Raw genomic sequence first — 16,767 nt, 5'->3', positions numbered from 1 at the left:
GAGTGAGTGAGTGAGTGAGTGAGTGAGTGAGTGAGTGAGTGAGTGAGTGAGTGAGTGAGTGAGTGAGTGAGTGAGTGAGTGAGTGAGTGAGTGAGTGAGTGAGTGAGTGAGTGAGTGAGTGAGTGAGTGAGTCTAGGGTTGTTGAAATCTGTCAGGCTGCGTTCGGACAAGAACTGAGCTTAGAAATTAGAGGGGAAAGAATGGTATTGTTACAGTCGAGTTTGCGTGTGTGTTTGTGGATTTAGAGCGCTCAGCAGGGAGGTTGTGAGCTCTCTAATGTGATCACGGGAAAGCGGGAATTTCGTTGAGATTGTGGAGGACCCATGTTGGTGAAGGTAAACGGATGTGGCAGGCAACTCATAGTGCATGGCGTTCAAGGATTTTGAGGGGTGATGAAGTGGATTGTTGTGGATCTGGTACGCTTGAGTTCGTTGTATGCTGCTCTAGTGGTAATTAGAGATCGTAAATCAGTTCTATATACTCGTTTTAAACTCGTAACCGAGTCCTCTGACGTCATGTCTGAAATAGCCGCCTCCATGTGTTCGGAGACTGGACCCACGAATCTCCGCCTCAGCCCATTTACAGGGTGTCCCATTTATCTTGATCACCCTAAATAACTGTTTATCCAGATGCAAATTACAAAATGTTTCAAGAAAATGTTCTTTAGCCGTCAAGGGGACATCAATCAGCCTTTGTTTTTTACAAAGATATGAACAGCGGCATGACTTTCTTAAATGGCACCCTATTTTTTTATTCGGTAATTCATTTCCTCTTTGGTTTGGGGGGGATTAAAGGGACCAGACTGCGACGGTCATCGGTCCCTTTTTCCAAAAAAAAAGTAAAACCACCCAAAGAGAATAAAAAAAACGAACAACAGGAAAGACGTCAGACGACACAGGACAAGAAATACTCCTACAGAGATCAGACGAAACAAATTAAAATCACACAGAGTGTGACAGTGGTTGGCCGACCATAGAGATAAAAAGGAAAAGCCAACCACCAAGAACACATTAAAAACTCAGCGTAAAATCGTAGGCCAATGGCCAGAATCAACACAAAAGAACAGAACAAACACTCAGTAAATAATAAAAACCCCCTGCCCGAATAAAACGGAAAACTAAGTCAGCCATACCAGGGTCATCACATAAGAGGGCAGGGAGCGTATCAGGCAGCGCAAATGTCTGCCTGACCACAGCTAAAAGGGGGCAGGCCAACAAAATGTGGGCCACTGTCAAAGCCGCCCCGCAGCGACATACAGGAGGGTCCTCCCGGCGCAGTAAATAACTGTGTGTCAGGTGGGAGCGGCCAATGCGGAGCCAACAAAGGACGACAGAGTCCCTGCGGTTGGCTCGCAGGGATGACCGCCACACAGTCGTCGTCTCCTTGATGGCACGGAGTTTATTGGGCATGATCCGATTGCGCCATTCAGCGTCCCAAAGCGCAAAAACTTTTCGGCGGAGGACTGCCCGCAAATCAGTCTCTGGGAGGCCAACGTCCAGAGACTGTTTACTCGTGGCCTCTTTCGCCAGGCGGTCAACATGTTCATTGCCCGGGATACCGACATGACCGGGGGTCCACACAAAGACCACAGAGCGGCCACAACGCGCTAGAGTATGCAGGGACTCATGGATAGCCATCACCAGACGAGAACGAGGAAAACACTGGTCAAGAGCTCGTAAACCGCTCAGGGAATCGCTACAGATAACGAAGGACTCACCTGAGCAGGAGCGGATATACTCTAGGGCACGAAAGATGGCTACTAGCTCAGCAGTGTAAACGCTGCAGCCAGCCGCCAAGGACCGTTGTTCGGAATGGTCCCCTAGAGTTAGCGCATACCCGACACGACCAGAAACCATCGAACCGTCGGTGTAAACAATTCCAGAGCCCTGATACGTGGCCAGGATGGAATAAAAGCGGCGGCGGAAGGCCTCTGGAGGGACCGAGTCCTTCGAGCCCTGTGCCAAGTCGAGCCGAAGGCAAGGGCGAGGAACACACCACGGGGGTGTACGCAGAGGCGCCCGGAAAGGAGGTGGAACTGGGAAAAATCCAAGCCCGCAGAGAAGCTCCTTGATGCGTACGGCGATCGGACAACCCGACCGGGGCCGACGGTCTGGCAGATGGACGACTGACTGCGGGAACAGGACACGATAATTTGGATGCCCGGGCAAGCTAAAAACATGGGCAGCATAAGCGGCCAGCAAACGTTGGCGTCGGAACCGCAGTGGAGGTACACCTGCCTCCACTAGGACGCTGTCCACAGGGCTGGTGCGGAAAGCACCAGTGGCAAGGCGTATCCCGCTGTGGAGAATTGGGTCCAGCACCCGCAACGCAGATGGGGATGCTGAGCCATAAGCTAGGCACCCATAGTCCAGGCGAGACTGGATTAACGCCTGGTAAAGCCGCAACAGGGTAGATCGGTCGGCGCCCCAGCGGGTGTGGCTCAAACAACGTAGGGCGTTGAGATGCCGCCAACACGCTTGTTTAAGCTGCCGGATATGAGGCAGCCAAGTCAACCGGGCATCAAAAAGGACACCCAAAAACCTGTGGGTCTCCACCACAGCAAGAAGTTCGTCGGCAAGATAAAGCCGCGGCTCAGGATGGACCGTTCGGCGCCGGCAGAAATGCATAACGCGGGTCTTGGCAGCCGAAAACTGAAAACCACGCGCTACAGCCCAAGACTGCGCCTTGCGGATTGCGCCCTGTAGCTGACGTTCAGCTGCTGCAATGCTAATAGAACTATAGTAAAGACAGAAGTCGTCAGCATACAGGGAAGCGGAGACAGAATTTCCTACTGCCGCAGCGAGACCGTTTATTGCAATTAAAAACAGGCAGACACTGAGGACAGAGCCCTGGGGTACCCCGTTCTCCTGGACGAGGGAGGAACTATACGAGGCCGCGACTTGCACGCGGAAGGTACGATACGACAGAAAATTTCTGATAAAGATTGGCAGAGGGCCCCGAAGACCCCATCCATGAAGCGTAGAAAGGATGTGATGACGCCATGTCGTATCGTACGCCTTCCGCATGTCGAAAAAGACAGCGACCAGGTGCTGATGGCGGGCAAAGGCTGTACGGATGGCCGACTCAAGGCTCACCAGATTGTCGGTGGCGGAGCGGCCTTTACGGAACCCACCCTGAGACGGAGCCAGAAGGCCCCGAGACTCCAGCACCCAATTTAAGCGCCGGCTCACCATCCGTTCAAGCAACTTGCAAAGAACGGTAGCTGTCCACCTCCAGAGGGTTCTTTCCAGGTTTCAAAATGGGGATGACAATACTTTCCCGCCATTGCGACGGAAACTCACCCTCGACCCAGAGACGGTTGTAAAGGTCGAGGAGGCGTCGCTTGCAGTCCACTGAAAGGTGTTTCAGCATCTGACAGTGGATGCGATCTGGCCCGGGAGCGGTATCGGGGCAAGCGGCAAGGGCACTCTGAAATTCCCACTCACTGAATGGAGCGTTGTAGGGTTCAGAAGCGTTGGTGCGAAAAGAAAGGCTCCGACGTTCCATCCGCTCTTTAATGGAGCGGAAGGCCTGGGGGTAATTCGCAGAAGCAGAACTCATAGCAAAATGCTCTGCTAAGCGGTTTGCTATGACGTCGGAGTCAGTACAAACTGCTCCATTCAGTGAGAGCGCAGGGACGCTGGCAGGGGTCCGATAGCCGAAGACCCGTCGAATTTTGGCCCAGACCTGCGATGGAGTGACATGGAGTCCAATGGTGGACACATACCGCTCCCAGCACTCCTTGCCTTGGCGGATAAGGAGGCGGGCCCATGCATGCAGCCGTTTGAAGGCGATAAGGTGGTCCATGGAGGGATGTCGCTTGTGACGCTGGAGCGCCCGCCGGCGATCTTTAATCGCTTCAGCGATCTCAGGCGACCACCAAGGCACAGCCCTCCGCCGAGGGGACCCAGAAGAACGGGGAATGGCAGACTCTGCGGCAGTGACGATGCCGGCGGTGACCGATGTAACCACCGCATCAATGGCATAAGTTGAGAGGGACTCAATAGCGGCAGTGGAGGAGAACAAGTCCCAGTCAGCCTTATTCATAGCCCATCGGCTAGGGCGCCCAGAAGAGTGACGCTGTGGTAGTGACAGAAAAATCGGAAAGTGGTCACTACCACACAGGTCGTCATGCACACTCCAGTGGACAGATGGGAAGAGGCTAGGGCTACAGATTGAAAGGTCAATGGCGGAGTAGGTGCCATGCGCCACACTGAAGTGTGTGGAGGCACCATCATTCAAAATCGAGAGATCGAGTTGCGACAATAAATGCTCAACGGTGGCGCCTCGACCTGTTGCCACTGGCCCACCCCACGGAGGGTTATGGGCGTTAAAGTCGCCCAGTAATAAGAAAGGTGGCGGCAATTGGGCTAGCAGCGCAGCCAGGACATGCTGCGCGACATCACCCTCCGGTGGAAGGTAAAGACTGCAGACGGTAAGAGCCTGCGGCGTCCACACCCTAACAGCGACAGCCTCTAAAGCTGTTTGTAGAGGGACAGACTCGCTGTGAAGAGAGTTAAGGACATAGATGCAGACGCCACCAGACACCCTTTCATAAGCTGCTCGGTTCTTATAATAACCCCGATAGCCACGGAGGGCGGGGGTGCGCATTGCTGGAAACCAAGTTTCCTGCAGAGCAATGCAGAGGAAAGGGTGAAGGCTGATAAGTTGGCGGAGCTCAGCTAGATGGTGGAAGAAACCGCTGCAGTTCCACTGGAGGATGATTTTGTCCATGGCTGAGAAAGGCGTGCCGGGACTGGGACGGCAGATTACGCCGCTGGGTCACCTGCTGCCTCCGATTGAGCACCCGTGCAAGTGCTATTGCTATTCACGGCGTCTGAGGGACCGGCGAGATCGAGGTCCTCAGCGGACGCCAGAATCTCCACCTCGTCCCCAGACGCAGAGCTAGAAGGTTGCGATGGGGTGGCTACCACCGCGCGTTCCTTGGGCTTAGAGCTGCTCTTCTTTGATTTCTCACGCTGCTCCTTGGGTTTAACTGGCTGGGAGGGCTTCACCGATTCAGTCTCCGGGACTGAGGAGGATCGGGAAGCCCTTCGACCTGCAGATTGTGGGCACTTACGCCACTGTCGATCGTCAGCCTTCCCGCCGGTGGAGACCTGGGAAGGGAGGGACCCAAGGGACCCCTTGCGAGCGTGAGAAGCCGAAGAAGTTGGACACTTCTCCGGCTTAGAAGCGGGGACCGACGTCCCCGATGGGGGGGATGGTGTTGCTCCTGAGGTAGGTGGCACAGGAGCAACCCGGTGGGTAGAGCCCCCCACTGGCAAGGGGGCAGAAGGAGTTGTACCACTCGTCGATCCGGCCGGAAGGCGCGAAACTGATGGGGCTAGCACAGGTGTTGTAGCAGCGGCGTAGGAAGTTGTCATTCGCACTGGATGTAATCGGTCGTATTTCCGTTTGGCCTCAGTATAAGTCAGTCGGTCCAGGGTCTTATATTCCATGATTTTGCGCTCTTTCTGGAATATTCTGCAGTCTGGCGAGCAAGGTGAATGGTGCTCCCCGCAGTTGACGCAGATGGGAGGCGGGGCACATGGAGTATCGGGATGAGATGGGCGTCCGCAATCTCGACATGTGAGGCTGGAAGTGCAGAGGGAAGACATATGGCCGAACTTCCAGCACTTGAAGCACCGCATCGGGGGAGGGATATAGGGCTTGACGTCACATCGGTAGACCATCACCTTGACCTTTTCCGGTAACGTATCACCCTCGAAGGCCAAGATGAAGGCACCGGTAGCAACCTGATTGTCCCTCGGACCCCGATGAACGCGCCGGACGAAATGAACACCTCTACGTTCTAAGTTGGCGCGCAGCTCGTCATCAGACTGCAAAAGGAGGTCCCTATGGAAAATAACACCCTGGACCATATTTAAACTCTTATGGGGAGTAATAGTAACGTTAACATCCCCCAACTTGTCACAAGCAAGTAACCTGCGTGACTGGGCGGAGGATGCCGTTTGTATCAGTACTGAGCCAGAGCGCATTTTAGACAAGCCCTCCACCTCCCCAAACTTGTCCTCTAAATGCTCGACGAAGAACTGAGGCTTTGTGGAGAGAAAAGACTCCCCATCAGCTCTCGTGCAAACTAAGAATCGGGGCGAATAACTGTTACCTCCATCCTGGGACTTACGCTCTTCCCACGGCGTGGCCAGGGAGGGGAACGTTTTCGGATCGTACTTCTGAGCATTAAATTGAGCCCGAGAACGCTTAGAGACTGCTGGTGGCTGGCCGCCAGCGAGAGATGATGTACCACGCTTCATTGCGGGTCATCCGCCCTGATGCCACCTACTCCGACCAAGGGCCCTCCCCACGGGCGCCACCCAGCCACAGCAAAGGCCACCTGGCAGGATGGCCGTTGCCGGGAGTCCTGATACCCCAGGAGGATAGGCATCTACTCCTTGGCATACGTGGGGAGTTAACGGCGCAGGCATCAGTAGAGCGATCCCTGTGTTGTCAGGGGGCTACAACCAAGAGGGTACATGGCGGCCCCACCACAACGGGCTGGCTACCGTGCTGGATCTTAGGTGCAAAACTGTCCAAGGTCGTCGTCGCAGTTAAAAGAAACACTGCAGAGGGCAGCGTGGTAATCGCACCCAGGGACGTATCCCCGCCCTAAAGATCGAAAACGAGCGGGACACCATTGCAACGACGTGAAAGCCGGCTAAAGGTCTAATTGCACGACGGATACAGTGCACCATGTAAGGCGCCCTTCCCCAATTGGCTCGCTCTTCGGAATAATTTAGAAAGATGGAGGTCAAACCCGAGAGGGGACCATCACATAAGGCCAAAACATGTGAGACTCCTTTTAGTCGCCTCTTACGACAGGCAGGAATACCGCGGGCCTATTCTAACCCCCGAACCCGCAGGGGGGTCATTTCCTCTGCTAAAGACCTATTCAAAAACGTATCAGAGTGTACCATTCACTGAAACACAACGTTATTAATTACATAATACAACATTGACTTTGAGCCCGGGATCACAAACTAGTCCACTTGCTGGAGTTGTCAGAAAACAAATGAATACCAAGTAAAAACATAATACAAAATTGAATTTGACTCTCCTGTACCATTGCCCAGGAGTAGCACATTCAAAGGTGCTCAAAGTGGTGACCCTGGACACCGATACACTGGTTCACTCGTTGAATGAAAAAATTATTTACTTCATCCAGTGTTGCCTGCTGAAGAGAATTGCAAGCAATCACGATACGTTCGTGCATTTCCTCTGGATTGTTGGAATATCGCGACAGACAACGTCTTTAATGCATCCCCCAAGAAGAAAATTCTGAGGATTTCAATCAGGAGACCTATCAGGCCAAGTAATTGTTTCTCCTCGACCAATCCGTCTGGCAGGACACCGTCGGTTTAGAACACGACTTTCATGCAAGGCATTATGTGCTGGACATCCATCGTATTGACACCACATAAGCATTCTGGTTCTTAGCCGCACTTCATTCAGAAGAGGAGGAAGAATTCGTCTGAGAAAGTTGGCATACCCTGTGTCGTTTAGACTACCATTGATGAAATAAGGGGCAATAATTGTACTAAGCATCCCACACCAGACATTAGCTCTCCACTGACGCTGATATTCCACCAGTCTAAGCCATCATGTGATGTCGGTGGACCAATAATGCATGTTCCTTGTATTTACATGTCCCTTGTATTTACATGTCCCTTGTTTGAGAAGGAACATTCATCAGTAAATAGAACATTGGAGAAGTAGTTCGGGTTGGCGAGGATTTGCTACTGTGCTCACTGACAGGACTGTACACGATTCTGGAAATCATTCCCATGCAACTCTTGATGTAGGTGTACATGGTAAGGATGGAAGCGGTGACGTTTAAGAATTCGATGTACACTGATTTTAGGAATGCCAATCTTGTGTTCAAGCTGTCATGTACTCACATGTGGATTCATAGCAAGGGAAGAGAGAACAGTAACTTTGGCAGCTTCGTCTGTACGAGTGCTACGACGATTGCGTTGTCGTGGGCTGAAACTTCCCGTTCCCTGAAGCGTCGCAACAAGACGAGAAAAAATTCGTCGGGAAGGTGAGTTCTTGTCAGGATATCGCTCTCTGTACAGTTCCGCTGCTCAGCAACAACAATAACAACAATAATAAAAGAAAAGTTAGGTCGATGCAGTTTGTAGGAAGGACAGTCTTTGCTGTATACCTACTCTACACAACATTATTTAAAAGGACTAAACTACTATACTAAATGTACCCGTACATAAGAAAACAGTATTGCAATTACTGTGCTGCTAACCTACATTCCCCATACATGAGTAGCATTTCTACCTTCTCTTCGTTGGTGTACATTCTACTCAAACAACTCTTCAACTGACGATGGTTGACGGAATGACGGGTGTGCATTCTACGCATGTTTACATTTGTTCTCTGTCAACATCAGCGCGTGGATGTGTCCCATTACCCCGAGTACCTGCACTAAGCGCTGGGAGCGTCAAAATCGATGTTGTGTTATCTAATTAATAATGTTGTGTTTCAGTGAATGGTACACTGTGATACATTTTTGAATAGGTCTTTAGGAGAGGAAATGAATTACCGAATAAAAAATACAGGGTGCCATTTAAAAAAGTCGTACAGCTGTTCATATCTTTGTAAAAAACAAAGGCAATCATGCTGATTGATGTCCCCTTGACGCCTAAAGAACATTTCCTTAAAACATTTTGTAATTTGCATCTGGACAAACAGTTATTTAGGGTGGTCAAGATAAATGGGATAAACTTTTTGGAAGACTGCTGTAAATTTATTTTAATATTTAATATCCTTTCAGAGAATGTCTAAGAATTATGTTTACATGCACACACTTTCGACACGTTACCGTATGTGCGGCGACAGCACAAGAAAACAGGACACGACAATGAAATGTATTTTCTAAATGGTGATTAATTATTAAGATTAATTTACAGCGGTCTTCGAAAAAGTTACAGAAGTGAGCGATAAGCTAGACAACTCGTTATTAGTGAAAAAGTACAGAAATGGGCGCTTTTTGGTCGCAGATACATAAAAGTGACGTTGCTCTGTGCCCGGTTTTTGTTGGACAGAGCACATATATTTTCTCATGGTGGTGGTAGAATAAACAAGAATACAACCACTTTGTTTACACTGAACGAACTTCGTATATTTTTTTGTCTAAAGTGTGGACTGTAGCAACGAACTTCTCCAGACATCACTCTTCCTGTTTGTTGTATACATTGCGTGACTTAATTTTCATCTTCCACAGTCTCACAAAACAGCTTTGTTGGAAGCCATCTAATCCCGACAGTCCGTCATTGCATTCAGCGTTAGTACCAAGTCACGAGTGGCATTACATTCCTGCACGCCCCAGTAACAGGGAACGAGTCGTCGACTATGAAGCGACCGCAGCGCCATCGTTCGTAGACTCGTCATGATCGCGAACTACACTGAGGCGACAAGCGTCACGGGATACCTCCGAATATCGTGCCAGACATCCTGGCGCAGTATATCAACTCAATGTAGCATGGACTCGATTCTCAGGAAGTGACCCCCCCCCCCCCCCGAAATATTGAGCAATGCTGCCTCTATAGCAGTCCACAATTGCGAAAGTGTTGTCAGTGCAGGATTTTGTGCACGAAATGACTTCCCGTAAATGTTCGATGGGACTCCTGTCAGGCGATCTGCGTGGCCAAACCATTCGCTCGAGTTTTCCAAGTGTTCTTCAAACCATTCGCGAACAATTGTTGTCCGGTGACATGGTGCATTGTCATCCATACAATTTTCATCGATGTTTGGGAATACAAAGTCTATGCATGACTGCAAATGGTCTCCAAATAGCCGAACACAAACATTTCCAGTCAGTCATCGGTTCAGTTGGGCCAGGAGACCCAGTCCGTTCCATGGAAACAACCCACACCATTATGGAGCCACCACCAGTTGCACAGTGCCTTGTTGTCACCATGAGTCCATGGCTTCGTGGGGTCTGCGCCGCGCTCGAAACCTGCCATCAGCAGTTACCAGCTGACCTCAGCAGTTACCAGCTGTCCTCAGCAGTTACCAGCTGACCAGGCCACGGTATTGCTGTCGTCTAGGGTCCCACCGACATGGTCACGAGCCCAGGAGAGGCGCTGCAGGCGATGTCGTGCTGTTAGCAAAGGTACTCGCGTCGGTCGTCTGCTGCCTTAGCTCATTAAGGGGAGCTACCGGTGAAATTTCAACCCGATCGTAAAAAAATCACAAGGGGCTGAAAATTTGTTTCAGATCATATATTGGCATGCTGAATCAAGTGGGTAAATCTAATTTGCTAAATAAAAAAATTTTTCATACTTTTGGATTTTTGAAAAAATCATTTTTTCAGACCCTTACATGGAGTTGTTGGTTACCACTCGTTTTATTGACAGAAACAGTTTGAGCAAAAAAAGTTTAAAATTGACGGAGAAGTAGCATTTTTTTCGTTTCGGCCATTTTGATTTCTTCTAAGAAATTGAAGTTTGTGCCCCTTTTAACACTATGTTCAAACAAAAGTGTAGATAAATTATTAAAAAAAATGTTTTTATAATACGTGACAAGAATTTAGCACAAAATAGAATTACTACTACATTATACAATGTTTGGCCACGTATGAAGGAAAAATAAATAAGACGACTCGATATGTTTGAAAATTGTTCTTTATTTTCAGTTTATGTATTACATCACATGCACACCGTATATATGTGAATAATACGCAATTACATCAAAACAGTTCTGCGTCATAGATCTCATCATCACGTTCCAATATAGCTTCTTCTCTTTGATGTTTGGCAGAGCCAGTTTTTGGACCCACTTGTTTCTGTTTTTTCGAATATTCCTCTTCCGCTTGGTGCAATGCTACTTTGACCTTTTTCGCTGATGCTTGTGCTGTTCGTTAGGACATTTAGTCCTCATTTTGTCCTTATTTCTAAAATAACTCGGTGAGAGCCAACATATTTACAAATACTGATAGAAACCGCTACTTTCACTCTCATTGCAGAAAATGTGTCTCTATGGGACACCTACTCCATAAAACACTGTGTAAACTCTCATTAACATTTTGAGTTACACATAGAGCCCATCTTGTTAGTAGTGAATCATCGCTTAAGCGCCCCGACAGCTGAGTGGTCAGTGTGACGGACTGTCATGTCAAGGGCCCCGGGTTCGATTTCCGGCTGGGTCGGAGATTTTCTCCGCTCAGGGATTGGGCGGTGTGTTCTCTTCATCATCATCATCATCATCATCATCATCGACGCGCAAGTCGCCGAAGTGGCGTCATCTCAAAAGACTTGCACCAGGCAGGCGACCAGTCTACCCGACGGGAGGACCTAACCACACGACATTTCCATTTTTCCATCACTTAAGCGAGTAGAAAGAGGCAATATTTTATTTAAATAAAGTTGATTTATAGGTGTTTTTATATTGGAAGCATGAGACCCAGACTCAATGTCTTTACCAACAGCGTGATGAATCTCCTTTCGGGCAGGACAATGCTGAGGATTTTTTTTTCTTTTTTTCAGTAGAAGCGCAATAATATATTAATGCGTATGTTGCAGCTTTCATATTCTGAAAATAGTAAATTAGTTGAGACCATTGTAGCTGTAAAATGTCAATCATATCGAAAAGTATGTTTATACACATCTTCATATCACCTTTATATCCATATACTGCTTTTTTGTAATACTCTGCAAGTATTTTTATCGTAGCTTCCTTCAGTTGTTCATGACACTTTTCACCAAACTATTGGATCGTCTTTTATTTATTCTTCCTTCATACTGAGCCAAACATTGTAGAATGTTTTAGTAATTCTAGTTTACGCTAAATTCCTGTCATGTATTATAAAAACAATTTTTTTATAATTTATCTACACTTTTCGTTTGCATAGTGTGTTAAAAAGGTCACAGTACTTCAACTTCTTAGAAAAAATTTAAAATGACTGAAACAAAAAAATGCTACTCCTCCGTTAGTCTTAAACTTTTTGGTTAAATCTTTCTGTTTTGCAAATTGGATTTACCCGCTTAATTCGGCATGCCGAGATATATTATGACTCAAATTTTTACTCCCCTGTGATTTTTTTTACGGTCGGGTTGAAATTTCACTGGTACCTCCCCTTAACGCAAAATTTCACCACATTGCCCTAACGGATACGTCCGTTGTACATCCCACATTGATTTCTGCTGTTATTTCAGGCAGTGTTGCTTGCCTGTTCGCATTGACAACTCTGTGCAAACGCTGCTGCTCTCGGTTGTTAAGTGAAGGCCGTCAGCCAAAGTGTTGTCTGTGGTGGGAGGTAATGCCTGAAATCTGATATTGTCAGCACACTGTTGACCTCGGAAAACTGAATTCATAAACCGATTTCCCAAATGGGATGTCCCATGTGTCCAGCTTCTAACAATACCACCACTTGCAAAGTAGGTAAGAAATCAGACTAATAATGTTGCTCACGCAGCATATGTTCGCTTTATCGGGCAACAACAAAGTTATTGCCTGTGGGTGGTATCGTCAGAATGAAAATAATGAAGTCACTGTAAAAAAAGTCATTAATTTTGGCACTTACCTTGAATGGATTCCCACGTAGATTTCGTCGAAGTTATGACTCATCTTGTTGATTCTAGGGTGATTCCACTTTGACTGCTAGAAGGTCTAGATCTGTATTTTAGCAATATTTGAAGACCTAACCAATGCGTTTTTCAGGAAATTCCTAATGATCAAACAATCCCAAATCAGAACAATGGTATGGTAGAAATAATTTTTGACTCGGTGTTCACGATCCACATTTTTATTAAACTTATTGTAAATTCACATATATGGTTCAAATGGCTGTGAGCACAATGGGACTTAACATCTGTGGTCATCAGTGCCCTAGAACTTAGAACTACTTAAACCTATCTAACCTAAGGACATCACACACATCCATGCCCGAGGCAGGATTCGAACCTGCGACGGTAGCAGTCACGCGGTTCCAGACTGAAGCACCTAGATCCGCATGGCCACACCAGCCATCTAATTCAGATATACTTTTTCTTAATTGTCACATCATCAAGAAAACAGTTTTGTATCAATCTTCATATATTTAATTTCCACTGTAACCAAACACAGTACTTGACTGTTCTTTTACAAAACAAAATAACTTCTGCAAAGTGAAACAAAGACTGCTCTGTGTGCGCATTCGCGCCAAAACGGTTACAAGTAAGTCAAAGAATATGACAGTCTCACAGAAATGAATACACACAAGAACCAAATCACTGTAATATATCGATACATCGGAGTACCTATACATTAATAAAACCAAATGTGAATATTGTCAAAAAATATGTCTGTTACTTCGCAGGAAAGTAGTACGAATTTACCGGTAACGAGAACTGGGGTTGGAGTGCCGTAATGGCCACGTAAATAGAAAACCATTACAAGCTCCAATTACGGCACTGCCTTTGAAGTCTGTTAATTCCCATCTTGCAGTCATAACCGCGTCGAAAGCGTTTTCACGTGAATCATCTGAGTAAAAATAACATCTCTGCCAATACACTGCCATTTTATACATTGTGTGCGCGATACTAGAGCAATCTGTATATGTGCATATTGCTATCCCATGACTTGTCACCTCAGTGAGCAGCAAGACGGAAGGAAGCCGGTATGGCACTGGCGTAGCGGCGGCGCCTTGATTTCCGATGTATGCAACCCTCAATACTAGCCTCGTACTCTCCCTGCTGCCAACCTCTAGAGCTACGCATGGCCGCCTGCTGAAGACCCTCGCTCTCCTCAGCTGTTGCAGCATGGTGCTGGTGCTGAGCGGGGTGCTGCAGGACGAGCCACCGCCGGATACGCGGTCGCTGCTGCAGGCACACCCCATCTATAAGGACTCGGCCCAGCAGTTCGTCGCCATCCCCAACAAGGTTGTGGGCCCCGCCGGACTACTCTACGTGCGCCAGCGCGAGCTCGCCGTCACAGTACCACACGACAGTGAGTAGACTGCACCACTCTCCTCTCCATTCTCTTTCCTTCCACTTTACTAAAACTTTCTTGACAACTTGGGGTACAGCACCGCCTTGGCTCCGGCCCCGAACCTGCCTGCTCCGTGACCTCTGTCACGTTTCCCGAGGATGGTAACCCCTTCTCTTGTTTATCATCGGGCATTTGCTGCTCTATGCGCACAAATGAAGGATGCCACATTTATTTACACTGATGGCTCAAAAACATCGTTTGGAGTTAGGAGTGCCTATATTGTTGGCGACACCCCCAATCGATTTTGGCTTCCCGACCAGTGTTCGGTTTTTACTGCGGAGCTTTACGCTGTTCTCCAGGCTGTCCAATACATCCGTCGCCATCAGCGGATACAGTATGTTATCTGCTCAGATTCGCTCGGCTCTCTCCTCAGTCTCCAAGCTCTCTACCCTGTCCACCCTCTGGTCCACCGGATTCAGGACTGCCTCCACCTGCTCCACTTGGGGGGCGTCTCTGTGGCGTTCCTCTGGATCCCAGGACATGTTGGTATCTGTGGAAATGAGGCGGCAGATATAGCGGCCAAGGCTGCAATGTCTCTTCTTCAGCCATCCATTCGCATGATTCCCTTCGCCGATATGCGGAGTGTTTTATGTCGTCGTGTTGCTCTTTTATGGCACGCACATTGGTCGACACTTCCCACTAATAAATTGCGGGACGTGAAAGCTCTTCCCTGTGCTTGGACATCTTCCTCCCGAACTCGTCGTCGGGAGGAGATAATTTTAACTAGACTCCTGATAGGGCACTGTCTTTTTAGCCATCGACATCTTTTAAGTGGCGATCCTCCCCCACTCTGTCCCCACTGCTCTCAGCTGTGGACAGTGAGACACCTTTTACTTGAGTGCCCCTGTTTTACTCCGTTACGCGCCCGTCTACAGCTGTCGCCTGATATATCTTCCATTTTAGCAGATGACACGCTCTCAGCCGAGCGCGTTCTCGAGTTTATTAGTGCCAGTGAGATGTCAGTCATTTGAAGCTCTTTTTGGGGACTAACAACCCCCATCTATAATGGTTTTTTAAGCTTTCCTTCTGTTTTTAGTTTCCCCAATTTTTTGAGTTTCGTTCCCATTGCTGCTGGTTTTCAGTTTCATTTTTTACCTTTTCCTCAGTCACAGTCCAGGCGCTAATGACCGTAGCAGTTTTGCGCCCTAAAACCATAACAAAAAAGAAAAAAACCACTCACCTCCCCCACCACACCACCCTATACTGAGATCCGCTGCCCAGTTTTGGATTTTCTGTGGTTTCCTTAGACTGCGACCATGTATGTACACAGAAATTTTTCCAAGAGGGAGAAAGATTCTTAAATTGCCAGTTTGATGTAACTCGTTCAGTAAGTCTGAAAATGTGTCATGCCCGAAGAACTAAATTTGACAAGTACAAAAAATTAACTGCATCTCAAAAAATTAATTTATCTACGTACTTAGTATCTTTAAGTTAGATTACGTTGTTACCTACATGGTAATCATATTTCACTAGTACGATATATGCAGAGTCCGCAGCTCGTGGTCGTGCGGTAGCGTTCTCGCTTCCCACGCCCGGGTTCCCGGGTTCGATTCCCGGCGGGGTCAGGGATTTTCTCTGCCTCGTGATGACTGGGTGTTGTGTGATGTCCTTAGGTTAGTTAGGTTTAAGTAGTTCTAAGTTCTAGGGGACTGTTGACCATAGATGTTAAGTCCCATAGTGCTCAGAGCCATTTGATATATGCAGAGTACGTCGTTTTCTGCAAACAACCTTGTGGACAGGGCAACCACAGACATGGGTGTTATTAAACTGTTTCATCTATATTGAGTCCTTTATTTTTACATGAAGATAACACGTGGTCGGCCACCTGTTGCGCAACTGCACATTGACCACAGAAGCTGCCACCTGCACCATATTGGATTGGAATCCATGCATCCAGCTGTTTTATTCAAAGATGTATAATCTTTTAGTGGTTTTTTTGTCCTGATGGACAAGGACTTTTGGGTACTGTAAAAGTCTTGTACTGTAAGACAGCAAGGGAGAGGATGATGTTATGGGTGGCCAGTATCTTCTTTCTACAACACAAATGCACACTGATGTGTCGGCACAGCATGGAATTCAACCTTTTACACAACGACACAAGCTCAGCACAGTAGGCTGTGGGGTGTTAGGACTGGACCAAGTAACACATCAGGCAATCACCATCGACAGTTGCACTGAACATTTATTTGGCACATTTAAACAAGACATAACAAATAAAACCATCAACACTTTTTTAAGATTACCATTTATGTGAAAGCAAGTTACTTCAAAATTTAAACATTCATAAACCATGGTACTTATGGCCTGTTACATATTTAGTGAAATAACTTAATTATTTACCCAAAAACTATGATCCACCTGAAGAACAATTTACTAAAAATTTATAGAGGAAATGTTGTTGTTGTTGTTGTGGTCTTCAGTCCTGAGACTGATTTGATGCAGCTCTCCATGCTACTCTATCCTGTGCAAGCTTCTTCGTCTCCCAGTACCTACTGCAACCTACATCCTTCTGAATCTGCTTAATGTATTCATCTCTTGGTCTCCCTATACGATTTTTACCCTCCACGCTGCCCTCCAATGCTAAATTTATGATCCCTTGATGCCTCAGAACATGGCCTACCAACTGGTCCCTTCTTCTAGTCAAGTTCTGCCACAAACTACTCTTCTCCCCTATTCTATTCAATACCTCCTCAGTAGTTATGTGATCTACCCATCTAATCTTCAGCATTCTTCTGTAGGACCACATTTCGAAAGCTTCTATTCTCTTTC

At 47.5% G+C, this 16,767-nt stretch overlaps 1 protein-coding gene across 1 annotated transcript in view; it reads left to right on the top strand.

Moving 5' to 3' along the window:
• LOC126175088 (protein N-terminal asparagine amidohydrolase) overlaps nucleotides 1-16,767 on the top strand; it is a 252,953-nt gene that overhangs the window by 190,130 nt on the left and 46,056 nt on the right. The window contains exon 2 of the mRNA XM_049921632.1: nucleotides 13,760-13,956. Coding sequence (XP_049777589.1) covers nucleotides 13,770-13,956 — 187 coding nt within the window. The 5' untranslated portion in view covers nucleotides 13,760-13,769. The remainder of the gene's footprint in view (nucleotides 1-13,759; nucleotides 13,957-16,767) is intronic.

The sequence above is a fragment of the Schistocerca cancellata genome, chromosome 3, assembly GCF_023864275.1.
Source record: "Schistocerca cancellata isolate TAMUIC-IGC-003103 chromosome 3, iqSchCanc2.1, whole genome shotgun sequence".
Classification (NCBI taxonomy): domain Eukaryota; kingdom Metazoa; phylum Arthropoda; class Insecta; order Orthoptera; family Acrididae; genus Schistocerca; species Schistocerca cancellata.
This window is presented reverse-complemented; position numbering and strand designations above follow the sequence as displayed.